At 41.2% G+C, this 21,371-nt stretch overlaps 1 protein-coding gene across 4 annotated transcripts in view; it reads right to left on the bottom strand.

The window, feature by feature from the left end:
* MAVS (mitochondrial antiviral signaling protein) overlaps window positions 1-21,353 on the bottom strand; it is a 37,885-nt gene extending 16,532 nt beyond the window's left edge. For 2 of the 4 annotated variants that reach the window (XM_060396898.1, XM_042229752.2), the window contains exon 1: window positions 284-21,353. In XM_060396898.1, the coding sequence (XP_060252881.1) occupies window positions 284-380 (97 nt within the window). In that variant the 5' untranslated portion in view covers window positions 381-21,353. The remainder of the gene's footprint in view (window positions 1-283) is intronic. The other 2 variants (XM_015099722.3, XM_004014360.5) reach the window with 1 other exon arrangement.
* Between the last annotated feature and the right edge of the window lie 18 nt (window positions 21,354-21,371).

Below are 21,371 nucleotides of genomic sequence, written 5' to 3' on the forward strand. Positions count from 1 at the left end.
CCGTCCCCCCTCCTTCCGCCCCAACTTCCCCTCCAGCCCGGGCAGACGTCCGCGCCACCCACCTCCAGAGCCCCGGGTGCTGGATGCGGCACGCGGAGCTCTCGCTGCCGCGAACCCCGCTATGCATTAGGACATGCTGTTCCCAGTCCCCCGCGCGCCCTAAGCCTCTTGCGCCCCGACGGACTCCGAGTCCCACTCGGCTTCTGCGCCGCGGACCACCTCCCCGAAAGCCGTCCGTGCTCCCTGAGCCCAGAGGACCGAGCTCCTGAGTCGGCGATCTTACCTTGGGTAGCCGCGACCCGGCGACCTGCCTTCAGCTGCGCCTGCGGGGCACCTTCCCCAGCTGGGAGGGAGGAGAGAGGCCGGGACCGCGCGGCCATTGGCCAGACACGGGGGCGGGGCTTCGCGGCCTGCTGTTGCGGCTGGTCAGCGTGTGCCGGCGCTTGACCTCGGTTGGCAAGCCTATCGGCGCTGGACCTGGGATCAAAACTGACCTGGTTTTCTACTGCGTGATCGGAGGGGCAGATGATCTTTCCTTCTTTCTCTCTTCCAGGGGGAAATCTAGGGTCTGGATAGAAACCAAGTAGAAACCGAGCTGGGCTCAGTCCCAACACTTCCTACACGAAGCTACCCTCCTCCGAGGAATAATTTGAGGGTTGAGGGCTTTTATGTCGTTCGCTCCTGGACTCACAGGGCCTAGCACACAGTGTTCAATAAATGTCGGGTGTCACAAGGGTTCGAGTGCTTAACCAAGTGACACCCTTTCTGGGCCTGAGAAGGCAGGATCGGGATGTGTAGGTATATGCAGGGCAAGGGCGCCAAGGTTGGCTCGCTCTGCACACAGGGTGTGGGCCTTGAGTGCTGCGTGGGAAAGGCCTCTAGGCTTAAGGATTTAGGGTGGTACCTCCCGACAGTGCTCGCCCTTCCTCTCCTGGGCCAAAGGACAATTACCGAGTGCCCACTCTGTTCCAGGTACAGACTTAAAGTTTTATATCTTAGGGCCCATTAAATATTCTCAAAATAACCACATAGAAGTTTATTTTTTCCTGTTTTAAAGAGAGGTTTAAAGATCTGGGGAAATGTTTGCAATTTTTAAACATATGCCAACCCTATCACCCAGCAACCTCTCCTGGTTGACCTATGAGTCCACCTAGAAATGCTCACTATACTGTTCATGGCGGCTTTATTCACAATAGGCAAACTCTGAAAGCAACCCAAATGCCCATGGACAGAAGGGAGAGACAAACCTGGTGTACTGTAGTAGCGAAAAGTAACAGAGGACAAGAACTATTGATACAGACAACAGCATGAATCTTCCCAGGATGAATGGGCACTATGGCTAACCAAGCTAAGTACAAAAGGAACATGCTGTCTGTTCCCAGTCACAAGGTAAGATAAGGTTCAAAAACATGCAAAACTCATCTATATAAATAGAATTCATACCACTGGTTACCTCTGGGGAATGCTGAAGGGCTGCATACAAGAGAGCCTTCTGGAGTGATGGAACTGTTCAATATCTTGATATGCTGGTGAATACCTGGGCTTGTACATATGCAAAAATGCATCAGCTGTACACTTAAGGTCGTTACATTTTATATTGCGACTTTATAAAGAAGGACAACTAAGGGCTGAGAGGTTTGGCTGAGATCACTTGCAAATGCCTGAGCACATAACTGTCTCCAAAATCAGTGCTCCAAAACTGAATTGTAGAAAGATACCTGAACACCTATCAGATAAGATTTTATTACTTTATGTAGTAACTCTGGATATTTCACAACATACAGCATTTACAAAATGTTAATATCACACCTGAACTGTGATAAAGCCACCTCTGCCTTGTTTAGCCAAGACAGGATCAGTGTTGGTTAGTTTGAGAGTTTACTCCTGCCTGCTACGCACCCCAAATTCAGTTACCTCGTATCTAATTCTCACAAGAAAACTATTGGGAATATGGTGACTGAGTTCCAAATGCAGTTGTCACCCTTTGTCTGCTGGACCTTGCAGGGCATTAAAAAATACAGCTTTTTCAAAAACACTATGAGATATTGCCTCAATCCATTTGGGTGTGTCTAACAAAGATACCATAGGCTGGGTGGCTTATACAACAAACATTTATTACTGGAGGCTGGGAAGTCCAAGATCAAGGTCCAACAGATTAGGTATCTGATAAAGCCTGTCTGTGATCCATGGGGTCGAAAAGAGTCGGACACGACTGAGCAACTGAACTGAACTGAAGGGCTGTCTTCCTGGATCACAAATGCAGTCTTCTTACTGTGTCCTCAGACAGCAGGAGCAAGGCAGCTATCTGGGGCCTGTTAAAAGAGCACTAATTCTATTCATTAGAGCTTCACCCTTATGACCTAATCACCTCCCACAGACGCTACCTCCAAATATCATCACACTGGGGATTAGTTTTTGATATATGAATGGGAGGAGTAGACGTAAGCATTTGGTCTATAGAAATATCAACCATTAGCATGGATATTTCAGAACAAACAAAATGGCATATCAACAAGGATATGGAGAAACTGGAACCCCTATACATCACTGGTGGGAATGTGAGATGGTACAGCTGCTATGGAAAATAGTATGGAAGTTCCTCAAAAAAGTAAACAGAATTACAATATGATCCAGGAATTCCACTTATAGATATACAACCCAAAGTAAAAGCAGAGACTCAAACAGTACATCTATGTTCACAGAAGCCTTATTCACAACAGCCAAAAGAAGCAACCCAAGTGTCTATTGATGGATGAATGGATAAAATAAAATATAGTATATACAAACAGTGGAATATTATTCAGCCTTAAGGAAAAAAATTCTAACACATGCTATAAAAGGTTGAACTTTGAAGGCGTTAGGCTAAGTGAAATAAGCCAGTCACAAAAGGACAACTGTATGATTCCACTTACAGGAGGCATCTGCTGCTGCTGCTAAGTCGCTTCAGTTGTGTCCGACTTGTGCGACCCCATAGATAGCAGCCCAACAGAGAATCCCCTGTCCCTGGGATTCTCCAGGCAAGAACACTGGAGTGGGTTGCCATTTCCTTCTCCAATGCATGAAAGTGAAAAGTGAAAGTGAAGTTGCTCAGTCATGTCCGACTCTTTGCAACCCCATAGACTGCAGCCTACCAGGCTCCTCCATCCATGGGATTTTCCAGGCAAGAGTACTGGAGTGGGATCTAGAGTAGTCAAATTCATAGAATAGAAGGTAGAGTGGTGGTTGCCAGGGTCTTGAAGCATTGTAGAATGGAGAGTTAGTGTCTAATGGGTAGAGAGTTTCAGCTGGGGAAGAAGAAAAAGTTCTGGAAATGGATGGTGGAATGCCCAAAATGTAAATGTACTTAATACTACAGAACTTTATAATTTAAAATGGTTAAAATGGTAACTTTTACATTACATATATTTTGTCACACACACACACAAATCCAGATCTAGGTGGTTTCCTGCCACCTTTGTCAGGGAACCAAAAGGGCACAACATCACATCTATGGTATTTTTACTAAAACTTATAATCTGAAGTGAATTATGAGGAAACAGTAAACAACCCAAAATAACATTCAACAGCTCTCCAATACAGTACAGTAGCCAGTTGCCACTATTAAATAAAATTAATGGTGGCTCAGCTGGTAAAGAATCTGCCTGCAATGCAGGAGACTCCAGTTCAATCCCTCCCTGGGTTGGGAAGATCCCCTGGAGAAGGGAACAGATACCCACTCCAGTGTTCTGGCCTGGAGAATTCCATGGACTGTATAGTCCACTGGGTCACAGAGTCAGACAAAATGGAGTGACTTTCACACACACACACACACTTTAATCAAAATTAAATAAAATGTAAAATTCAGTTCCTCAACCCTCATAGCCATATTTCAAATGCTATTTTCACATGGCTAATGGCTATCATATTGGACAGCACAGATAGAGAGTATTTCTATCATCACAGAGAGTTCTATTAGTTTTTGTGTGTGTGTGTATTGGACAGCACTCATCTACAGAACAACTTTCCAAAGATGTGAAGGCCATGAAAGACACGGAAAGACTGAGGAACTGCTCCAGATTAAAGGAGAATAAAGAGACTGAACAGCTAAAAGCAATGTGGGATTCTTGGTCGGACCCTGAAACTGAAAAAGGACATCAGTGGGACAAATGGACTCTTACAGAGGCCTTTAGATTAATTAATATTCTATTACAGTTAATTTTATGGTCTTGGTCATTGTACTGTGTAGTTACATAAGATGTGAACATTTGTATTATTTTTGCAACTGTTCCTAAGTCTGAAGTTATTTCAAAATGAAAATTTTAAGTGAAATAAAATTTTAAAATCATCAAGCTATTTATATTTTACTGTTGATTGCATCCCACCCTATTTCATGAATAGGATTTATTGATCATTTTCCATTTATTAGGGGAAGGGCAAGTCCAGAGAGCATCCTTGGAGGCCCCTTCCCTAGTAAAACTGGCCCAGGTCTCCAAACCAGTGCTCCAAGGAGGGCTGTGGCTCACATGTAATAAGTCGACAACGACCTAGCTCATGTTTCCCACCAGAGAGCAGAGTCAAACCCAAAGATAGTCCCAGAGTGCCCCAAAAAGGGACATTTTTTATGTCTAAGTCCCTTCAGGGGACTCTCCACACTTGATCTTAGCCAAAAGGCCGAGAAGCGATAGGGGGACTCTCCAAACTGAAAAACAAAATACAATCCTTGCCTTTAAAATTTCATTTCAAATAAGTTTTTAAACTGCATTTCTTTAAACTATTTTTTCACACTGTCAATTTTATTGTAAAAAAAATAATATATGCTTACATATTTAGTATGGAGAAAACCAGAAATATTTGATGAAGAAAATAAAAATTCATATTCATAATGCCACCACCCAGAGAAAAACTGGTGACACTCTGGTGTCTTTTCTTCTAGTATTTTCTCTTCTACAATATGAGACCTCTGAGTCTTCAGCTGTGGAATCACCCTTGCCTCACCTAGCTGCATAGGAAGGACATAAAAGGGTCTGGTATGAATCCACCTTACCTCTCAAGGGTCTCAGGAGAAGGCAGGGGCTTGGTCTGTGTCAGCTTGTGGGTCAGTTCCCTGCTGCACCCAAGCTCCTCTGGGGCTATCCAGCCCTCTATGGTCAGTATGGCCTCATCAGGCTCAGGAGATCATGTTGCTCATCCATCACCTGCCACTCAGGGGCTGCCATCCTGCCCTTCCTTTCTGAAAACTACTGACATAAGTTGTTTGGCAACAGACATTTACTTGGAGTTGCGACAAAAACAGGAAAATAAGTGCATGGGTAGGACATGCCTTTGAAGTTACAAATTGGAGTTCCTAAAATTCATACACATCTCCCAGTGCAGAAGACATTCCCTGGCCCTCCCTGGAGACACATCCCTCCAAGACCCCAGCTTCCTGCCACTCTTCTTTTAAATCAATTTATTATTATTATTTGGTTGCTTCAGGTCTTAATTGGCATGCAGGATCTTCTTTGCAGTGTGCAGAATCTTCTGTTGTGGTGAGGGCTCTGTAGTTGGGACATTCAAGCTTAGTTGCCTCATAGCACGTGAGATCTTAGCTCCCTAATCAGGAATCAAAGCCACATCCCCTGCACTGGAAGGCAGATTCTCAACTACTGAACCACCAGGGAAGTCCACTTGTCACACTTCTTGGTGCCCAACTTGCATCCAGCCCCTCTTGCCATCTGCTTTCCTAGGGCCCTTCCCCCAGAATCTGGAACTCAGTGAAGAAAACAGAAATCCCTCAGAATGGGAGACTTTGTGCACAACGAAAGATCCTGCATGACACAACTAAGATCTGACAGAGCCAAATAAATAAATTTTTAATAGAAATGCTTTATATTTTTAAAAAATTGCTGTGAATATTCACATGTAAGTCTTTTTGTGGAGTTATGCACTCATTTAAAAATTGATGGACAGGTGGTTCAGTGGTTAAAAATTTCCCTAGTGGCCCAATGGTTAAGAATCTACCTGCCAATGCAGGGGACATGGGTTAGATCCCTGGTCCAGGAAGATTCCACATGCTGCAAGGCAACTAAGCCTGGGAGCCACAACTACTGAGCCCTTGCACCCTAGAGCTCTGCAGTGAGAAGCCACAAGAAGAAGCCAGCGCATCATAGTTACAGAAAGCCCACAAACAGCAATGAAGACTCAGCGCAGTCAAAAATATATAACAAAAGTAAATAATTATTTTTAATTGCTGGACAATAGGGTAAGGTATGTTTAACTTTATTAGAAGTTTCCAATCAATTCTCCAAAATGCATGCACCACTTTACACTACCACCAGCAAGTGTATCAATGGTTCCAGGTGCTCCAGGTTGCTACTTCACCAACACTTGACATGCTCAATTTTTTCACAGTAAGGAATTTCATGCAAGGAATTGGTGCAAAATAAGTGAAGGGGACTGGAGGAGCAGGAGTCAGAAGGCTGCCACTGGAGTAACTGGGTTCAAGAGCACATCACCATAAACACAGTCGGAAGCAAGAAGGCCACGGATGTCACCTCCAGTTCCACATAACTCTGTCTCAACATCTGGTTGAGTCTGGCAACTGAGACTGGCTCAAAATCCTCACCTTTCTGTCTCCTGCAGTGAGCATTGTCTCAGCAAGAAAATGGCCTCTGCCCCCAACCCCAAACTCTGGTGGGGCATCTAATTGTCAGATCTTAGTATTTTTAATTCTAGCTGCAGAAGAATCTGGGAAATGTAGTTTCTTACTTTGTAGCCTCTGCCCAATATAAGAAAGCATTCTGTAAGGAGACAGAGGAAGCCAGTTTTATCAGTTAACTTTTGCTGATTAAAAAACTACTCCAAAATGTTAGAGTAAAACAGCAACTACTTATTTAGCTCACATTTCGTGGGTTGGTGCTTTGAGGTTGGGCTTAGCTAGGTAGTTCTTCTCTGACTCATTCATGACTTTGCAGTCAGTTGCCAGTCTGTTGGGAACTGACTGGTTTGGATGTGTTGTGCTGAAATGGATCATCTCAGCTCCACGTGGTATCTCATCCTCCAGCAGGCTAGCCTAGGCTTGTTTTTTATGGTGGTTGGGCAGGTTTCCAAGAGAGAGAAAAATGCTCTTTAGGCCTAGGCTCCAAATGGCACATCACCTCAGCCACATTCTATTGACCAAAACAAGTTACAAGATTAACCCAGATTCAAGGGTAGTGGAAATAGACTCCACCTTTTCCAGAAGGTGATGTAAAGCCACATTGCAAGAGTGAGAATAACGGTGGGTTGAAAAGTTAGGGTAACCTACACTAGTCCACACCCTGCCATGTCTCCCACTTCTGGAACTAGCTAGCAAATCCCAAGTACCTGGATTCTCTTTTGTGCAAAGCAACAAGATTCCCTGTATTACCTTTTTCTGTCCCTTTATTGTATCATGTTTCTTAGGTTCCTTAACCTTATTTTCTAAATCTTCTAATTGATTTTTAAGGAACAACAATTTATTGAGAACTCATTATCTGTTCTTCCTGGTGTTGCTTTATGGATGTGATCTCTTCCTGAATCTCATTACTGAGAAGAAAAATTAAAACATCTTCTTAAAAAAAAAATTCTTTCATGTTCCTACATGGTTTTTCTCTGAAGCCATTTCTTGCTGTTTGCAAAAAAACTAAATAAAGTTTCTTTTTTACACTGGAGGCTTTCCCCAAGTGTCTGGTGAACTTTGCTCATATTAAGATGACCCACCACTTATCTGGTAGTTTAGAGGTTAAGAATCTGCCTTGCAGTACAAGAGTTGTGACTTCAATTCCTGGTCAGGGAACTAAGACCCCACATGCCATAGGGCAAGTAAGCCCCAGTGCCACAGCTAAGATCCAACACAGCCAAATAAATAAATATTTTTAAGAAGCATCAGGAAAGTTCTGTGCACATCCACGGGTTGGCTTGCTTTTGAAGGAGCCAGATAGGGACTGGCCTGCAGAAGAGTCACACAGGCCGGAACAGGAGGGTCTTTACACATGGAGCTGCTCATCTTTAAAACATGAGCACTTAACTTGGTGTGGGCCAGTGTTTCCTTGGGCTATCTGGTAACATTCATAGGCCAGAAAAATGTTTTTAAAGGCATTTAAAGATATATAGGGTTACAAAAAAAAAAAAAACTCACTACTGAAATACATTAAAGTATTAAACAATTGTTTCAGTAAATAAATAAAATATGTAAGCAGTGTCATGCATAGATGATAATCTCAGGTATCTGCATCAATTCTATCGTAATACCAAAATACCCATAATTTCTTTTGGTGACCCAGTCTTAGATCCTGCTAATAGCATTCATTTTTAGCCAACATTTCAAATGGAAGGAAATTACACAAAGCACACTTTTGGGGAGGAGTGATAGATATGTTCATTATCATGTTTGTGGTGATTGTTTCATGGGTATACATATGTCAAATCTCATCAATCGCACACTTTAAATATCTGTAGTGTTGGGGAAACGCCTTTATGCACCAACACAGAGGAGAGAGAAAACACTGAAAATGCAATCAGTTAAAAACATGCAGGTACTTCACAAGACACTACAAAGTCTGGGCAGCATTTCACACAGTTTATATAATAACGCGGAAAAAAGAACAATTAAAACTTAATTTTAGCTAGTAATTAGTAAAAAAGATGCATTTCTTCCTCATCTGAATTGCAGAATCCCATGAATTCTATCCATGGATCCACTGAGGGTCCTGGGCTTCCAGGTCCCATCACTGTCCCAATAATGTCCTGACAATAACAATTTTTTCCAGATTCAGGATCCAACTTGTGATCACCCATTGCCTTGAGTTGTCATGTTTCTTTTTTCTCCTTTTAGATGAAGCAGTTCCTCAGCCTTTAATTGCCTTGTTATTTTTGAAAACTGTATGTCAGAATTTTCCTCTTCTTGGGTTTGTCTGGTTTTATCCTCCTAATCAGATTCAGGGTAAGTCCTTCCTGCACATCAGGAGGCACTGGATGTCCATTTGTCCCACTACCAAGGATATTCACTTCAATCACTTGATAAAGGGGGTGTCCTCCAGTTTCTCCACCACAGAATTACTATTTCCTCATTTATAACTAATAAGTAATTCACAGAAAGGCTACATAAAAATCCTGTTGCTCATAAATCTTTCACCGACCAGTTTTATAATAGCATCTCAGCACAGTTTATACATCTTCTTTGTATAGACAAATGTATTTGTAATTATATTGGATCTAAGCATTTTATAATTTTTGTCTTTATCCTGAGTGAGATCTTGTCTTTCATTACATTTACTAACTCATGATTCATGGACATAGGAAAGTTATTTTTACTGATCGTTTTGTTATCCACCACCTACCTTAGGACCTTTCTGGATCAGAGAGGGCTCCTCTTGACCATGATTTACTTGGTTTTCATTACATGGATATTACAGGGCCATATGAGCCAGAGACCTATCAAAGGGTTTTAATGCCCTTTTGCTTCTGATTAAATATCAATCGCAAATAATGTCCAGATAGTAAATGCTCTGCTCCCAGCTCTAGCTGAAGGTGGAGTCTCTACTGGTCCAAAGACTTTTTTGGCCCTCAAGCGGATATGGCTTGTATAACTAGGGTGGACAAAGCCATCTCCAGGTGACTTTCAGAAAGAGGAAGATTTCTGCCCACCTGTTTACTCATTTTTCCTAGGGGCAGAAATTATAGGCCTGTAGTAACAGTCGATCATAACTCTGACCTCTTTCAAAACACTGAGGGGAAATCTCCTATTCATTAACAGAAATGTGAAAGCAAGCCAGTATAACTTCTGAACACAGGGGACCTTGCAGCAGGAAACTTGCAGATGTTGCACGATGTCTCCTTTGCTGTAACAAGCAGCTTATCCTCGGTGAAAGGGGCCTTTGATTCTGGGCACTACCAACCTTGAGAGTATCAGACACAGTCCATTGTTTCTCTCTGCTCCCCAGGAGAAAGAAAAAGTTGTTACATGGTGATGTTGCAGAATTTCTGGCCCCAGGAGACTTCTGTAAACCAATTTTCATTCATTCATTCTATATTGGGTGGCTGCTATGTGCCAGGTGTAAGTATAATGTAGAAAACAAGAGCACAATATAAACCCTCTTGGAGGCTATAACGTGATGGGAAAAAGAAACATTAAACTATAAAACACACAAATAAAACACGCAATCGTAGAGGAGTGAACAGAGCTAGTAAAAATTAATACAGGGACTTCCTTAGTGGTCCAGCAATTAAGACCCCATGCTTCCCACTGCTGGGGGCACCAGTTTGATCCTCAGTCAGGGAAACAAGATTCTGAAAGGCTTGTGATGCAAACCAAGAAGAAAAAAATTAGTACAGCTATACCTGCCTCTTCAGGGGAATATATAACACGATTCATCTCTCAAAGATATACCTTTCTATGATCCTCTTCAGCTTACGTATGTTAGTGACAAAGCAAGTCTTCCCTGAGAATTTAATCACATCCCATAAGTTTGGGATTTCAAAACAGAATTCAAAATATGCTTTGAGCTGCTGAAGATGGAGCCCCACAATAGTCTTTCTCATTTTTAGGTGGGCACAGCTATGCTATTAAAGTTAGGTGTGGAACCAAGTTGGATGGGGATGGAGACCTGAACTGCTTAATATGAACAGAGAAGAAGGAATGAAAAATGAGGTGCTGGAGACCAGAGGGTATACAAGGGAATACAGAGAGTTATTGCTTAATGGGTATAGAATTCCTATTTTGAATGATGAAAACCTTCTAAAAATAAATATAATAGGGACTTCTCTGATGGTCCAGTGATTAAGACTGTGCTTCCACTGCAGGGGTCATGGGTTCAATCCCTGGTCAGGGAACTAAGATCCTGCATGTGTAGCTTGGCAAAAAAAAAAAAAATAGATAGATACAATCATATGAGTGTACTTAATGCCACTAAATTGGACTCAAAAATGGTTAAGGGCTTCCAGTTCAAGATGGCAGAGTAGAAGGACATGTGCTTATCTCCTTCTGCGAGAGGACCAAAATTGCAACTAGTTATTGAACCACCATCAAGAGGATGCTGGAACCCACCAAAAAAGGATACACTATGTCCGAGGGCAAAGAAGAAGCTGAAACAAGATAGTAGGAGGGGCCCAACATGATAAAATAAAATCCCATACCAGCTGGGCGGATGACTCACAATCTGGAGAAGAGCCCCATGTCAGGCTTCCCAGCCTGAGGATCATGCAAAGGGACTGGGAATCCCCAGAGAATCTGACTTTGAAAGCCAGTGGGATTTGATTACAGAACTTTCAAAGAACTGGGGAAAACAAGAGACTCCACTCTTGGAGGACACAAACAAAATCCTGTGTGTGCCAAGACCCAGGGGAACGGCGCAGTGACCTCACCGAAGACTGAACCAGACCTACCTGCTAGTGTTGGAGTGTCCCTTATGGAGATTTGGGTCAGCAGTGGCTTGCCATGGGGATGGAGGCACTGGCAACAGCAGTCCTGGAAGGGGCCCCTTAGTTTAAGTCCTCTAGGAGGTCACCATTAACCCTACCACAGAGCCCAGGGCTGGGCCCCTCAGGCCAAAGAATTAACAGGGAGGGAGCACAACCCCACCAATCACCAGATAACTGGATTAAAGTTTTACTGAGAAGCAGCAGTTAGAACTGGACATGTAACAACACACCAGTTCCAAATTGGGAAAGGAGTATGTCAAGGATGTATATTGTCACCCTGCTTATTAAACTTATATGTAGAATATATCATGCGAAATGCTGGGCTAAACGAAACACAACCTAGAATCAAGATTGCTGGGAGAAGTGTCAATAACCTCAGATACCCAGATGACACTACCCTTCTGGCAGAAAGTGAAGAAGAACTAAAGAGCCTCTTGATGAAAGTGAAAGAGGACAGTGAAAAAGTTGGCTTAAAACTCACCATTCAAAAAACTAAGATCAAGGCATCCAATCCCATCACTTCATGCTAAATAGATAGGGAAACAATGGAAACAGTGAGAGGCTTGATTTTGGGGGGCTCTAAAATCACTGCATATGGTGACTGCAGCCATAAAATTAAAAGACGCTTGCTCTTTGGAAGAAAAGCTATGACAAACTTAGCATATTAAAAAGCAGAGACATTACTTTGCCAACAAAGGTCCATCTAGTCAAAGCTATGGTTTTTCCAATAGTCATGTATGAATGTGAGAGTCTGACTATAAAGAAAGCTGAGCGCTGAAGAATTGACGCTTTTGAACTGTGGTGTTGGAGAAGACTCTCGAGAGTCTCTTGGACTGCAAGGAGATCAAACTAGTCAATCCTAAAGGAAATCAACCTTAAATAGTCACTGGAAGGACTGATGCTGAAGCTGAAACTCCAATACTTTGGCCACCTGATGTGAAGAACTGACTCACTGGAAAAGACTGATGCTGGGAAAGAATAAAGGCAGGAGAAGGGGACCAACAGAGGAAGAGATGGTTGGATGGCATCATCGACTCGATGGACATGAGTTTGCGAAAGCTTTGGGAGTTGGTGATGGACAGGGAAGCCTGGCATGCTGCAGTCCATGGTGTCACAAAGAGTCGGATACGACTGAGCAACTGGACTGACTGAACTGAGCACAGCCCTGCCCACCAGAGTAAGACCCAGTTTTTCCACCATCAGTCCCTCCCATCAGCAAGCTTATACAAGTCTCTTAGCCTCATCCAATAGAGGGCAGATAGAAGAAGCAAAAAGAACCACAATCCTGCAGCAGCTAGAAACAAAATCACATTATAGAAAGTTAATCAGGATGAAAAAGCAAAAGGTTTTGTCCCAGATCTTTGAAGGGACGAGATAAAACCCCAGAAAAACAATCAAATGAAGTGAAGATAGGCAGCCTTCCAGCAAAAGAATTCAGAATAATGATGGTGAAGATGATCCAGGATCTCAGAAAAAGAATGGAGGCAAAGATTGAGAGGATGCAAGAAATTTTTACCAAAGACCTGGAAGAACTAAAGAACAAACAGAGATGAACAATACACTAGAAGGAATCAATATCAGAATAACTGATGCAGAACGGATAAATGACCTAGAGAACAAAATGGTGGAAATCACTGCAGCAGAACAGAATACAGAAAAAAGAATGAAAAAAAAAAATGAAGACAGCCTAAAAGACCTCTGGGATAACATGAAATGCACCAACATTCTCATTATAGGGGTCCCAGAAGGGGAAGAGAGAAAGGACTCCAGAAAATATTTGAAGAGGTAATAGCTGAAAGGGCAAGGAAAATATGGGAAAGGAAATAGTCAACCAAGTCCAGGAAGCACAGAGAGTCCCAGAAAGGATAAACCCAAGGAGGAACACACCAAGATACATAGTAATCAAAATGATGAAAATTAAGGACAAACAAACAATTAAAAGCAACAAAGGGAAAACAACAAATAACATAGGAGGAAACTCCCATAAGGTTATCAGCTGATTTCTCAACAGAAACTCTACAAGCCAGAAAGGAATGGCACGATATATTTAAGGTGATGAAAGGGAAGAACCTACAACCAAGAATACTCTATCAGCAAAACTCTCCTTCAGATTTGATGGAGAAATCAAAAACTTTCCAGACAAGCAAAAGTTAACAGAATTCAGAACCACCAAACCAGCTTTGCAATAAATGCTAAAGGAACTTCTCTAGACAGGAAATAAAAGAGAAGTTCGCCTTCTTGTCTTCACGACCTACACAAAATAAACCCAAAACATTAGGAAAATTGTAACAGGATCATACACATTGATAATTACCTTAACTGTAAATGGATTAAATGCACCATCCAATAGAGTAGACTAGCTGGGCAGATGCAGAGAAGGCAATGGCAACCCACTCCAGTACTTTTGCCTGGCAAATCCCATGGACGGAGGAGCCTGGTAGGCTGCAGTCCGTCGGGTCAGGAAGAGTCAGACACGACTGAGCAATTTCACTTTCACTTTTCACTTTCATGCACTGGAGAAGGAAATGGCAACCCACTGTTGGCAACCCACTGTTGGCAACCCAATGTTCTTGCCTGGAGAATCCCAGGGAACGGGGAGCCTGAGGGGCTGCTGTATATGGGGTCACACAGAGTTGGACACGACTGAAGCGACTTAGCAGCAGCAGCAGCAGCAGCAGCTGGGCAGATGAGAACATGTTTGTGTGTGCACTTTCACTTACCACATCACTCAACCTAACCCCTCAAACTGTATGTAATTATTTTATATTGTTAGGTTAATCATGTTTCCATTATGGTTTGCAATGTAATTACCTTTTATTTCTACTTTGGGTATTGACTGTGAAAACTGTCAATTACTATTACTATTTTTATTATGTACCTATTATTTGCTTAATATCATGATGGGATTCCCTGGTGGCTCGGACGGTAAAGAATCCACCTGCAACACGGGAGACCTGGGTCTGATCCCTGGGTTGAGAGATCCCCTGGAGGAGGGCATGGAAACTCACTCCAGTATCTTGCCTGGAGAATCCCCATGGACAGAGGAGTCTGGCGGACTGTAGTCCATGGGGTCACAAAGAGTCAAACATGACTGAATGACTAAGCACACAGTATCACGATTGGTCAACAGAAAATAAGAGAATTATCTATCACTAAAACTACCATTTAATAGAAAACCTTGTAATTGCTTTTTAAAATCCAGATGCATACACAATTATCTTGTAATTTTTTGAAAAATACAAATGCCCAGGTATTGCTATTTTTCTCCAAAGCTCTGTATGTGTTTCTAAAGAGCATCCATGTTTAAAAACAACTGGACTATATGATGATTTTTTTTTGCTTTTATCTCGTTTGTTTCACTTTTTCTATTTCATATTCAGTGTTCCTATTTCATTCAGTTTGTTTTCCAATTTATCCGTCTCTTTTTGTTGTTGTTCTTTCTCAAGCCTTTATCAAGCATAGTAAAAAAGCTTTTGTATATATATGCATAGCATGTATGATAGAGTATGGGGCTTCCCTTATAGCTCAGTTGATAAAGAATCTGCCTGCAATGCGGGAGACCCTGGTTTGATTTCTGGGTCAGGAAAATCCACTGGAGAAGGGATAGGCTACCCACTCGAGTATTCTTAGGCTTTGCCTGTGGCTCAGCTGGTAAAGAATCCGCCTGCAATGTGGGAGACCTGGGTTTGATCTCTGGATTGGGAAGACTCCCCCTGGAGAAGGGAAAGGCTACCCACTCCAGTATTCTGGCTGGAGAATTCCATGGACTAAGGGTCACAAAGAGTCGGACATCACTGAGCAACTTTCACTTGCAAATATATATATTTTTGAAAATTTATGAATTTTTGCCTAAAAAAATTTATGACATTTTGATTCCACTTGTTTGACTAGGTATGAATAGAATGCTAGATTTTTCATTTATATTTACTCAAAACTTTGATATAGTTCCTAGTATTTTGGCATCTAGTATTACTGCTAAAATTCTAAAAAATTTATAATCTTAGTGATTTAAAAAAAAAATTTGAATCAGGCTTGAAACCTCTGATCCAATTCTGAGAATTGGATTAGAAATACTATGTTGTAAAAAAAAAAAAAAAAGAAAAAACAGGAAATTAACAAGTGATATAGTATTATTAACTATAGATTTTGTTCAAATTTCACAAAATTTTATGCTAGTGTCCATCATTTATTTGCATACCTTATTCAAGCATCCACACTATATTTAATTGCATTGAGCAGCTTAGCTGCATGCAATAAATTCTGATAAATTCTTTCATTTTCAATTTTATAAATTTTCTTTTCGTTTCTATTACAAATATTCTCTAATTTTCCTTGTTATGGCTTCTTAGATATACCCATCATTTAAAAGTGGACATTCCCAAATACATGGGATTTTAAGTATTCTTAGCATTAATTTCTCATTTTGATCCTAATTTCTCATTTAAATGCTTTCTTCTCTGTAGTTATCTTCTGTGTTTTTTTCAGTCTAACTTTATTGAGGCTTTCAATGGCTAAGTTGAAGATCTCTCTTGGTAAATATCACATTTCATTTGAAAATATGTGGGTTATTTTCAAATATTTTGATAGGCTTCTAATATAATTCCACAGTGATAAGAGAACAGATTCTGTATGATTTTTTTGATTCTATATGATTTTAATACCTTTAGACCATGAAAGTTTTGCCCTTTGTTTTATATTCCTGGATATTTTCCAGTATCTCCTAGTTTACAGTCTATGGGAACTTAAATAGAATTTGTTTCCTCCTGTTCTATGAAGATTGTATAAATCTTCATTATGTTGTATTGGTTGACAGTGCACTTCAGGTCTACTATACCCTTCTACTTCTCTGTATATTCACTATATTAATTTTTGAAAGTTTGATATTAAAACTCCAACTAAAAATCTTAATATATCTACTTAAATAAAACAACTGTAATATACAGCGGAACCTTGTTCTGCATTTTCCAAGTCTCCTGTAAATGTATTATTATACTTTCATATACTTTCATAATTTTAAAGAAATACAAATTTTTTTAAAATGGTTAAAATGTTCAACTTTATGTTATGTATATTTTATAATAAAAAATGAAAAAAGTTTTCAGTAAATATAATAATAATAATAAAGCAGAAGGGAGCAGCCTGAAAGTTGATGGGAGGCCAAGGACAAGGGGGAACTAGGAGTGATAAGACCCCCTTGGGAACAATTCCATTCACCAATGCAACGAAAAGAATAAAATACTTAGGAATATATCTACCTAAAGAAACTAAAGACCTATACATAGAAAACTATAAAACACTGGTGAAAGAAATCAAAGAGGACACTAATAGATGGAGAAATATACCATGTTCATGGATCAGAAGAATCAATATAGTGAAAATGAGTATACTACCCAAAGCAATTTACAAATTCAACGCAATCCCTATTAAGCTAGCAGCCATATTTTTCACAGAACTAGAACAAACAATTTCAAGATTTGTATGGAAATACAAAAAACCTAGAATAGCCAAAGCAATCTTGAGAAATAAGAATGGAATTGGAGGAATCAACTTGCCTGACTTCAGGCTCTACTACAAAGCCACAGTCATCAAGACAGTATGGTACTGGCACAAAGACAGACATATAGATCAATGGAACAAAATAGAAAGCCCAGAGGTAAATCCACACACATATGGACAGCTTATCTTTGACAAAGGAGGCAAGAATATACAATGGAGTAAAGACAATCTCTTTAACAAGTGGTGCTGGGAAAACTGGTCAACCACTTGTAAAAGAATGAAACTAGATCACTTTCTAACACCATACACAAAAATAAACTCAAAATGGATTAAAGATCTAAATGTAAGATCAGAAACTATAAAACTCCTAGAGGAGAATATAGGCAAAACACTCTCCGACATAAATCACAGCAGGATCCTCTATGATCCACCTCCCAGAATTCTGGAAATAAAAGCAAAAATAAACAAATGGGATCTAATTAAAATTAAAAGCTTCTGCACAACAAAGGAAAATATAAGCAAGGTGAAAAGACAGCCTTCTGAATGGGAGAAAATAATAGCAAATGAAGCAACTGACAAACAACTAATCTCAAAAATATACAAGCAACTTATGCAGCTCAATTCCAGAAAAATAAATGACCCAATCAAAAAATGGGCCAAAGAACTAAATAGATATTTCTCCAAAGAAGACATATGATGGCTAACAAACACATGAAAAGATGCTCAACATCACTCATTATTAGAGAAATGCAAATCAAAACCACAATGAGGTACCACTTCACACCAGTCAGAATGGCTGCGATCCAAAAATCTGCAAGCAATAAATGCTGGAGAGGGTGTGGAGAAAAGGGAACCCTCCTACACTGTTGGTGGGAATGCAAACTAGTACAGCCACTATGGAGAACACTGTGGAGATTCCTTAAAAAATTGCAAATAGAACTGCCTTATGACCCAGCAATCCCACTGCTGGGCATACACACCGAGGAAACCAGAATTGAAAGAGACACGTGTACCCCAATGTTCATCGCAGCACTGTTTATAATAGCCAGGACATGGAAGCAACCTAGATGTCCATCAGCAGATGAATGGATAAGAAAGCTGTGGTACATATACACAATGGAGTATTACTCAGCTGTTAAAAAGAATACATTTGAATCAGTTCTGATGAGATGGATGAAACTGGAGCCGATTATACAGAGTGAAGTAAGCCAGAAAGAAAAACACCAATACAGTATACTAACACATATATATGGAATTTAGAAAGATGGCAATGACGACCCTGTATGCAAGACAGCAAAAAAGACACAGATGTGTATAGCGGACTTTTGGACTCAGAGGGAGAGGGAGAGGGTGGGATGATTTGGGAGAATGGCATTGTAACATGGATACTATCATGTAAGAAACGAATCGCCACTCTATGTCCGACGCAGGATACAGCATGCTTGGGGCTGGTGCACGGTGATGACCCAGAGAGACATTATGGGGAGGGAGGTGGGTGGGGGATTCATGTTTGGGAACGCATGTACACCCGTGGTGGATTCATGTCAATGTATGGCAAAACCAATACAGTATTGTAAATTAAAATAAAGTAAAAAAAAAAAAAAGACCCCCTTGGGGATTATGGTCAAGAGACTCAGGAAACATGAGTGTCTAACACTAAATCTTAAGTTTTTTGCTTTATCATCCTATAAGATAACTGTCCACTATCCCCCACAGTTTAGAAAAAGTCTGTTGTGCTCAAAAATCTGATTCTTTGGTGGCATCAAGGCAAAGAACGTGTATTCTGCACCTATGCAAATATATCAGGGCAGGGAGAGGGAGAAGTCACATGCACTGAGACCCAAGTAAGAGGGACAATGTCGCAGATGAGGACAAGGACAAGTGATGCTCATGAGACACATATGATGTGCTGGGGCAATACTGAGTGTCCCACTTCAGGCAGGATGAGGACTCAAGCAATTGTTACTGTTGTTCAGTCGCTCAGTCATGTCCGACTCTTTGCGACCCCATGGACTGCAGCACACCAGGCTTCCCTGTCCTTCACCATCTCATGGAGTTTGCTCAAACTCATATCCATTGAGTTGGCGATGCCATGCAACCATCTCATCCTCTGTCGTCCCTAACTCCTACCTTCAATCTTTCCCAGCATCAGGGTCTTTTCTAGTGAGTCGGCTCTGCATCAGGTGGCCAAAGTATTGGAGCTTCAGCTTCAGCACCAGTCTTTCCAATGAATATTCAGGATTGACTGGTTTGATCTGCTTGCTGTCCAAGCGATTCTTAAGGGTCTTCTCCAACATAACAGCTCAAAAGCATCAATTCTTCAGTGCTCAGCCTTCTTTATGAGTCTAACTCTCATATATGTACATGACTACTGGAAAAGCCAGTAGTTTTTGACTAGATGGACCTTTGCCGGCAAAGTAATGTCTCTACTTTTTAATAGGCTCTCTTAGGTTTGTCATAGCTTTTCTTCCAAGGAGCAAGCATCTTTTAATTTCCTGGCTGCAGTCACCATCTGCAGTGATTTTGGAGCCCAAGAAAATAAAGTCTGTCACTGTTTCCACTGTTTCCCTGTCTATTTGCCATGAAGTGATGGGATTGGATGCCATGATCTTAGTTTTTTGAATATTGAGTTTTAAGCCAGCTTTTTCACCTCTTTCACCTTCATCAAGAGGCTCTTTAGCTCCTCCTTGTTTTCTGCCATATGGGTGGTGTCATCTGTGTATATGAGGTTATTGATATTTCTCCCAGCAATCTTGATTCCAGCTTCTGCTTCATCCAGGCCAGCATTGCTCATGATATACTCTGCATATAAGCTAAATAAGCAAGGTGACAATATACAGCCTTGATGTACTCCTTTCCCCAAGGAGTGATCAAAACCATCCCCAAGAAAAAGAAATGCAAAAAGGCAAAATGGTTGTCTGAGGAGGCCTTACAAATACCTGAGAAAAGAAGCGAAGCGAAAGGCAAAGGAGAAAAGGAAAGATATAACCATCTGAATGCAGAGTTCCAAAGAATAGCAAGGAGAGATAAGAAACCCTTCCTAAGTGAAAGTGAAAGTGTTAGTCACTCAGTCTGTCCAACTCTTTGCGATCCCATGGACTGTAGCCTTCCAAGCTCCTCTGTCCATGGGATTCTCCAGGTAAGAATACTGGAGTGGACTGCTATTCCCATCTCCAGGGGATCTTCCTGACCCAGGGATTGAATCCAGGTCTCCTGAATTGCACACAGATTCTTTATTAACTGAGCTACCAGGGAAGCCCTTAGTGAACATGCAAAGAAATAGAGGAAAACAATAGAATAGGAAAGACTAGAGATCTCTTCAAGAAAATTAGAGATACCAAGGGAAAATCTCATGCAAAGATGGGCACAATAAAGGACAGAAACAGTATGGACCTAACAGAAGCAGAAGATATTAAGAAGAGGTGGCAAGAATACACAGAAGAACTGTACAAAAAAAGATCTTAATGACCCAGATAACCATGATGGTGTGATCACTCATCTAGAGCCAGACATTCTGGAATGCGAAGTCAAGTGGGCCTTAGGAAGCATCACTACGAACAAAGCTAGTGGAGGTGATGGAATTCCAGCTGAGCTGTTTCAAATCCTAAAAGATGATGCTGTGAAAGTGCTGCACTCAATATGCCAGCAAATGTGGAAAACTCAGCAGTGGCCACAGGACTGGAAAAGGTCAGTTTTCATTTCAATCCCAAAGAAAGGAGATGCTAAAGAATGTTCACACTACCATACAACTGCACTCATTTCACATGCTAGTAATGTTCAAAATTCTCCAAGGGAAGCTTCAAAAGTACATGAACTGAGAACTTCCAGATGTTCAAGCTGGATTTAGAAAAGGCAGAGGAACCAGTGATCAAATTCCCAACATCCACTGGATCAGAGAAAAAGGAAGAGAGTTCCAGAAAAACATCTACTGCTCCACTGACTATGCTAAAGCCTTTGACTGTGTGGATCATAACAAACTGTGGAAAATTCTTAAGAGATGGGAATACCAGACCACCCTACTTGCCTCCTAAGATACCTGTATGCAGGTCAAGAAGCAACAGTTAGAACCAGACGTGGAACAATGGACTAGTTCAAAATTGGGAAAGGAGTACGTCAGGCAATTGGTATTGGAATACTAAGGGACAGACCAGTTCCACAGGGGTGGAAGACCTGGAACCACCCAGAAGGCAGAGATCTGAGTCACATGCATGAGCCTCAGGAACTTCATAGTATGCAGGCTCTCTCCTAGGTTAAGCTAAACTGAGTCCATTGAGGCCACTGTGATATAGTCCCTGCCTCACTGAAACATGAGATTCATCTTCAGGAACTATTCTTTCTTCTTTGTGCTTTCTTGGATCTGCCATGTTAACAGGATTATGGAGAAAAAAGATAGTTATGCATGACAGGCAAAGGAGAGCCAAGTAGTGCCTAACTGAAATGCCTGAAAGGAACAAAAACAATCAAATACAATAGCCATT

The sequence above is a fragment of the Ovis aries genome, chromosome 13 (assembly GCF_016772045.2).
Source record: "Ovis aries strain OAR_USU_Benz2616 breed Rambouillet chromosome 13, ARS-UI_Ramb_v3.0, whole genome shotgun sequence".
In the NCBI taxonomy this organism is placed as follows: domain Eukaryota; kingdom Metazoa; phylum Chordata; class Mammalia; order Artiodactyla; family Bovidae; genus Ovis; species Ovis aries.